The 8,435-nt window shown below is 28.8% G+C and overlaps 1 protein-coding gene across 1 annotated transcript; it reads left to right on the forward strand.

Annotated features, from left to right (window-relative positions):
• Positions 1 to 2,316: 2,316 nt before the first annotated feature.
• LOC108569449 (calsenilin-like) lies at positions 2,317 to 7,736 on the forward strand. The gene is made up of 2 exons (XM_017931002.1): positions 2,317 to 2,493; positions 7,142 to 7,736. The coding sequence occupies exons 1-2, from the start codon at positions 2,317 to 2,319 to the stop codon at positions 7,463 to 7,465; spliced, it is 501 nt and encodes a 166-aa protein (XP_017786491.1). The 3' UTR covers positions 7,466 to 7,736.
• Positions 7,737 to 8,435: the final 699 nt, after the last annotated feature.

Below are 8,435 nucleotides of genomic sequence, written 5' to 3' on the forward strand. Positions count from 1 at the left end.
AAGTCCAATTTCATCAATAATTATGATTGAAAATTTCTTAATTTAGTCAAAATAATAGTCTTAAATTGATTTCTTTGCAACATGGAAGTAATTCCAATTTAATTAATCTTTATAATTGAAAATTTCATAATTTAATCAAAATAATTGATTTTAAATTGATTTTTTTTTTCTCAAATTGAAATAAGTCCAATTTCATGAATATTTATAATTGAAAATTTCTTAATTTAGTCAAACGAATAGTCTAAATTTATTTATTTTTTGCCACATGGAATTAAGTCGAATTTCATCAATAATTATGATTGAAAATTCCTTAATTTAGTCAAACTAATAGTCTTAAATTTAATTTCTCCCCACGTACATGTAAGTCCAATTTCATCAATATTTATAGTTGAAATTTTTTTATTTTAGTCTAAATAATAGTATTCAATTTATTTTTTCTTTACCACATGGAATTAAATTCAAATAATTAAATGAAAATAAGTCCAATTTCAACAATCTTTATGATAGAAAATTGATTAATTTAGTCAAAATAATAGTCTTATTTTTTTTCTGCCAAGTGGTATTAAGTCCAATTTCGTCAATATTTATGATTGAAATTGAATCCAAATGGAATTAAGTCCAATTTCATCAATGATTATGATTAAAAATTGATTAATTTAGTGAAAATAATAGTTTTAAATTGATATTTTTTTATCACAAATTGAAGTAATTCCAATTTCATTAATAATTAGGATTGAAAATTTCTTAATTTAGTAAAATTAATAGTCTTAAATTCAATTTCTCCCCACCTATATGTAAATCTAATTTTTTCATTCTTTATAATTGAAAATTGTTTAATTTTGTCAAAATAATAGTCTTAAATTTATATTTGTTTCACAAATTGAAGTAAGTCAAATTTCATCAATGATTATGTTTGAAAATTGATTAATTTAGTCAAAATAATAGTCTAAAATTTACATTTTTTTTTACAAATGGAAGTAAGTTCAATTTAATTAATAATTATGATGAAAAATTACTTAATTTAGTCGAAATGATAGTCTTAAATTTATTTATTGTTTCCCAAATGAAAGTAAGTCCAATTTCATTAATCTTTATCATTGGAAATTTCATAATTTAGTCAAAATAATAGATTTTAAATTGAGTTTTTTCTCAAATTGAAGTAAGTCCAATATCATCAATAATTTTAATTGAACATTTCTTAATTTAGTCAAAATAATAGTCTTAAATTTGATTTTCTTACGAAATTAAAGTAATTCCAATTTCATTAATAATTTTGATTGAAAATTCCTTAATTTAGTCAAAATAATAGTCTTAAATTCAATTTCTCCCCACCTACATATAAGTACAATTTCATCAATCTTTTTAATTGAAAATTGATTAATTTAGTCAAAATAATAGTCTTAAATTAATTTATTGCCACGTGGAATTAAGTCCAATTTCATCAATCTTTTTAATAGTAAATTTCTTAATTTAGTCAAAATAATAATCACAAATTTAATTTTTCTATTTTATAAAGACCTAAATCTTATAAATAATAAAAAAATAGATAAAAATAGACTGACTTTTGGACAAAAAATTATATCTAATATAAGAACAATTGAAAAGTGTTAATTTCAGAACTAATAACGATTATCAAACTTATTGTTTTTCTGTTAAATTACATTAATTAACTGAAAATGTTTTACAAATTTGTTTTAAATAATAAATAATTTAAAATTTGTATAACCAAACATAAAGTTAACAAGATTTCATAATGTATGATAACAGCAGCATCGTTAAGTTCGAAACATGTTTACATAGGACAGTATATGTAAATTTAATATAGACATATAAAACTATCATTAACGTGTTTATCCCAACAGTTTATATAGCATCTAAAGTTATCAGTTGAGTAATTATTTGCTACACTTAAAGTGGTGAAACATTAAAGTGATAATGGGAAGTTATATTTGACACTACCGATAAATATTTGAATTAGATAATTAGATTTAATCAATTTACTACGCAAATCTAAAAGCATTCACTTTATTGTATAATACTAATAATAAAATGTTGAAATATCAATTTTGCACTTGAATCTTTAAAGTCTTCACTTTAAATCTCTTAATTTTATAATTATGTGTAGAGAAATTTTATTTTGTTTGTAAATCATCAAGTTAATTAACTAAATATGTTTGTGTGATGTAAGATATTAATGTTATAATATGAAACTGGCTTGCTTCTAAATATGGAACGTAAAATCAATGTTATTAAATTATACGACGTCGTTTAATGGGCATTTTTTGTTTGCGAAAATAATCAAATTTCATTCTCGTAATGGCCAATAACGAGGCTCGTTATATCCAAGCGCATAATCCGTATATAACGAATCACTCTGTAACAATTCCAGCTCTATACTTCAATCTCTTATTTTTCGTTGCAGATTCGAGTTTGTACGCGCATTACGTGTTCAAAGCCTTCGATGTTAACTGCAACGGAGCAATTAGTTTCAGGGTAAGTGCAAATAGGGCGAAGTGGGTAAATATCGTTGAATTAGTGTACATAAAACATCCGCATAGTGGCGCATTCCGTCCTCGATCGAATACCGATGATGACAGCGAGGTGAAATCCTGAAACATTTGTCGACCTCACAAGAAACATTCTTCGTCCTCACAAGAAACATTCTTCGTCCTCCTTCCACAAATTCGTCCTCATCCCTTCAATTTAATTGGCCGCGGTGGCAGCTGTTGCGGACCCTTAATTCAATCAGCGTTATGATTATTGATTCAGAACGCTTTTCAACGCTAATGCGAAAACAAAGCCTCCGGGACATAGTTCACCTCAAAAACATCGACCTTTCAACTTTACGATCAACCTTTTACACCTTCGCCTCTTCCCAAACTTCAGAATGATCGAACACCATGATTTATATGCACACGTAATCAATGATCTGACAATTACTGTCAACATTTTACAGTATCAATTTTAAAAATCGATCTTTCACATCATCAAACTCACATTTTCATATTGAAAACTTTCAGTTATTCAGCTCATCTCATACAACAGTAATAATTCATATAATAAATCTATTAAGTCATTACTTAAATGTTGTAGTAATTTCAAAATTGGCAGTTTTTTAGCTCTTCTCCCACTATTACTTATAATACTATTTTATAAACCCAAAAGACTTTTTCTAATGTCAATATTTATGATTGAAATTGAATCTAAATGGAAGTAAGTCCAATTTCATCAATGATTATCATTGAAAATTTATTAATTTAGTCAAAATAAGTGTTAAATTTATTTGTTTTTGTCAGAAGGAATTAAGTCCAATTTCATCAATGATTATGATTGAAAATTGATTAATTTAGTGAAAATAATACTCTTAAATTTTATTTTTTTCACACATGAAAGGAAGTCCAATTTCATCAGTAATTATAATTGAAAATTGTTTAATTTAGTCAAAATAGTCTTATTTTTTTCTTCCAAGTATTAAGACCAATTTCGTCAATATTTATGATTGAAATTGAATCCAGATGGAAGTAAGTCCAATTTCATTAATGATTATGATTTAAAATTTCTTAATTTAGTCAAAATAAGTCTTAAATTTATTTATATTTTGTCACAAGGAATTAAGTCCAATGTCATCAATGATTATGATTAAAAATTGATTAATTTAGTCTAAATAATAGTCTTAAATTTATTTTTTTCCCACATGAAAGTAAGTCCAATTTCATCAATAATTATGATTGAAAATTGTTTAATTTAGTCAAAATAATAGTCTCCTTTTTTTCTGCCAAGTGGTATTAAGTCCAATTTCGTCAACATTTATGATTGAAATCTAATCCAAATGGAAGTAAGTCCAATTAAGCCTAAACATAGTTCACCTCAAAAACATCGACCTTTCAACTTTACGATCAACCTTTCAGACCTTCGCCTCTTCCCAAACTTCAGAATGATCGAACACCATGATTTATATGCACACGTAATCAATGATCTGACAATTACTGTCAACATTTTACAGAATCAATTTTAAAAATCGATCTTTCACATCATCAAACTCACATTTTCATATTGAAAACTTTCAGTTCTTCAGCTCATCTCAACCAACACTAATAATTCATATAATAAACGCAACTATTTTACATTTAATTCTATTAAGTCGTTACTTAAATGTTGTAGTAAAAAAATTATTACTTAGGATTATAAAAGAGTATTATCTTTTATAATCCTAAAAGACTTTTTCTTTATAAGTTTCCCAGTTGACAAAATTTCACTTTCAATATGTATGCAAAACTTTAGAGACTTTACAGCGAAAACGCTGTAATATCTACATTACAAAACATCAAAAATTCTCTTCCTCACAACTTTTAATACAACTTTCCACACCTTACATTCTTTCTAGAAACTTAATTAATTTGATAATTCATATTACAATCAAATTAAAAGAATTAGTATAGTTTAAAATCACAATCTTCTTCCTATTTATACTTCTATTACTAAATAATCATGACTTCCGAATGCCAAACATTCACATCCGCAAATTGATTTTACTATTTATACATTTATACAATCCATTTTTATTACCACAACCAATTTCGTTCACTATAAATAGAATCCATGGAAAGACACGAAACGTTTCACTCGGATTACCTTCCCAATTCTTAATTAACATCCATAAATCAACAAAATAAAAGACTGGATCAGATTTTCATTTATTCAATTAAATTTCTTATATCATTCTTCAATATTTTTCTTGAAGTTTCAAATTTCAATTTTTAACAGAAATAACATCTCAGTCAATAAGTTCATAGGATGACTAATAAAACAACAACTTTTGGACAATATTCGACTTTGTTCATCATCTTCAAAAGTGATACATTCATTCCAACGCTTTTCTAACATTTCGATACTTTTCTTGTAAAACGATTTATCTTTCACCCTTTGCTGTCCACTCATCTGGCGACCGATTTAACTCTTGAGTATACTGGTGGATCCAGGTTTCATTCAATGTTACATACCGCATGAAAAATCCTTTTTATTTAGATTGAAAAGCTCCAAACAGTGCTCGGAATCATCAATTCGTTGAGCTTTCTCATGATCAAATGTTCATGCAAAATGGTGAATACACTGCCTTCTGATATCTTGAAGGTGTCAGATATCTCACACAATTTCAATTTACTATCGGATAAAACCATTTTATGGATTTCAGCATCATTTGTATCTGTACGGCCGCAGCAAACCACGTCTCTACCATTTGTCTCAACGGAGAAAAGTCCCCATAACACTTATCAAACCATTGCTTTGCTTGAACGGTATTTTTTTGCATAAAAAAGTAATGTTTTATCAACACACGAAATTCAGATTTTTCCACTGTAACTTGTGAACTAAACTTCAGATTGCCATGAAATTTTGACAAGCGTCGTCTGAAGGTTGGTACTTTCCAAAAATCATATGGATTTGTCGATAGAGGCGCCATCTACACTTATTGAATGAGGTGTTTTAACAAGAATTAAGTTCGATTATATAATAGCTGTTTTCTTAGAGATTTCATCAATATATATATAAATTTGCTTTTTGGGATTGCTTTGCTTGAACAGAATTTTTTCCCATCAAAAAGTAATGTTTTATCAACACACGAAATCAGATTTTTCCACTGTAACTTGTGAACTAAACTTCAGATTGCCATGAAATTTTGACAGGCGTCGTCTGAAGGTTGGTACTCCTAAAAATCATATGGATTTGTCGATAGAGGCGCCATCTACACTTATTGAATGAGGTGTTATAACAAGAATTAAGTTCGATTATATAATAGCTGTTTTCTTAAAGATTTCATCAATATATATAAATTTGCTTTTTGGGATTGCTTTGCTTGAACAGAATTTTTTCCCATCAAAAAGTAATGTTTTATCAACACACGAAATGCAGATTTTTCCACTGTAACTTGTGAACTAAACTTCAGATTGCCATGAAATTTTGACAGGCGTCGTCTGAAGGTTGGTACTTCCTAAAAATCATATGGATTTGTCGATAGAGGCGCCATCTACACTTATTGAATGAGGTGTTATAACAAGAATTAAGTTCGATTATATAATAGCTGCTTTCCTAAAGATTTCATTATATATAGAAATTTGAACGGTATTTTTTCCTATCAAAAAAAGTAATGTTTTATGCAACAAGAAATTTCATTGTTNATTTTAAGGNAACTCACTGTAACTTGTGAATAACTTCAGATTGCTATGAAATTTTGACAGGCGTCGTCTATGAAATTCAGTTTTTTCCATTGTTTTTAAAACCACTGTAAGTTATGAACTAAAGGTCAGATTGCCATGAAATTTTGACAGACTTCGTCTGAATGTTGGTACTTCCTAAAAATCATGGATTTGTCGACAGAGGCGCCATCTACTATGTCATCATATATAAAGAAGAAATTTTGACAGGCGTCGTCTGAAGGTTGGTACTCCCTAAAAATCATATGGATTTGTCGATAGAGCCTCTACTACTTTTTATGAGGTGTTATAACAAGAATTAAGCGTCGTCTGAAGGTTGGTACTCCCTAAAAATCATATGGTTTGTCGATAGAGGCGCCATCTACACTTATTGAATGAGGTGTTATAACAAGAATTAAGTTCGATTATATAATAGCTGCTTTCCTAAAGATTTCATTAGTATATAGAAATTTGAACGGTATTTTTTCCTATCAAAAAAAGTAATGTTTTATCAACACACGAAATTGCCATGAATTGTGACTATGTGCAGTCAGCGTCTCTGAAGGTTGGTACTTCCTAAAAATCATATGGATTTGTCGATAGAGGCGCCATCTACACTTATTGAATGAGGTGTTATAACAAGAATTAAGTTCGATTATATAATAGCTGTTTCTCTTAAAGATTTCATCATAGTATATAAATTTGAACGGTATTTTTTCCTATCAAAAAAAGTAATGTTTTATCAACACACGAAAGATTGCCATGAAATTTTGACAGGCGTCGTCTGAAGATTGGTACTTCCTAAAAATCATATGGATTTTTTGATAGAGGCGCCAACTACACTTATTGAATGAGTTGTTATAACAAGAATTAAGTTCGATTATATTTGCTTTTGGGGATTGGTTTGTATTGATTCTTTGTCAATTTACTAAAGATGTTTACTATATTTGCAGGATTTATTGGTAACTTTATCGACGCTATTAAGAGGTTCGGTGTACGAACGATTAAGATGGACATTTAAGTTATACGACGTGAACGGAGACGGCTGCATCAGCCGCGGAGAACTCGCCGAAGTGGTGGGCGCCGTGCACGAGCTGATGGGTAGGAGGGCGCACCAAGTGGAAGACGACAGGAAAGCCCGAGAGCAGATAGACCGCGTCTTCAGGAAACTGGACCTCAACCAGGACGGCGTCATCACCATCGAAGAGTTCATGGAATCGTGCCTAAAAGACGACGTGATCACGAGGTCGCTGCAGATGTTCGACGCGGTAGTTTGATGACCAAATAGGAGACACGGATGGCACTAAGAAAAGAAGTAGATGATGGAACAACAAATCCAACAACAATAAAAATAAAACAGAAAAAATAATAAAAAATAATTGGTAGTTTCTCCTGTGAATTCATTAAATGTTTTAGGATTTATATAATATGTATATTGAAAAGAGATTTAAGATTTATTCGAATGAGAAGACATTTGTAATTGTAATAATATCTGTGTGCGTTCGCTTTATACCTCTTGTTTGAAAATATTCGAAAAGAACCGAAAGAAGAAAAAAAAAACATAGTAATAATAATAATGATGATGATTATTAAAGAGGGAAGAAAAACCGAGATTGATATTTACTACTTTAAAAAAAAAGAAAATGGAAAATACAAATTATGAATAAAAATGAAAAACATATTTTTGCATTACTGCCAAAATGAACTTTTATAAAAAAAAAATAATAAATAATAAACAATTAAATAAGTGAACAAAAAAAAAAGAAATGAAAATAAAGTTAAGAAAAGCGCGTACATTTTTCTTGCATCCAGAAGTGAATTTTTATACGAAACGGTTTTTTGCTGGGACACAGATGAAGCTTTAATAAAAAAAACGGGAGACGAAAACACGAGAATTCTTTGGCGCTATTCCTTTTATCGACAACAAATGTTCAGCTTTCCATGCAGGGTAATTTCCTCTTTTTTTGTTTCTTACGTTGTTGAGTAATTTTGTTTTTGAAGAAGAAGAAAAACAAAACTAATACTGTAATTGTTAAAGAAAAGAAAATCATACGTGCTATAAGAGAAGTAACTAAAGTTGATGTTCGTGTACGAAGAGAAGATCATCGGGACCTAACGCTTCATCGTCATTTAAACTTATTATCCCTGTTCTTCCTTATGTGTTAGAATATAATAATTGTGTATTAGATAGCGTTGTACAAACAAACAAAAAATTAGCGACTTAGGCAGGATTAATCAATCAATCAA

This window comes from Nicrophorus vespilloides, unplaced genomic scaffold, assembly GCF_001412225.1.
Source record: "Nicrophorus vespilloides isolate i.1.1-1 unplaced genomic scaffold, Nicve_v1.0, whole genome shotgun sequence".
Taxonomy (NCBI): Eukaryota; Metazoa; Arthropoda; class Insecta; order Coleoptera; family Silphidae; genus Nicrophorus; species Nicrophorus vespilloides.

Bases quoted from the DNA above. Each gene is read 5' to 3' on its own strand.
- LOC108569449 (XM_017931002.1), top strand. From the start codon at position 2,317: ATGGCCAATAACGAGGCTCGTTATATCCAAGCGCATAATCCGTATATA. The intron at 2,494-7,141 runs GTAAGTGCAAAT...CTATATTTGCAG, and splicing joins ACGGAGCAATTAGTTTCAGG to GATTTATTGGTAACTTTATC.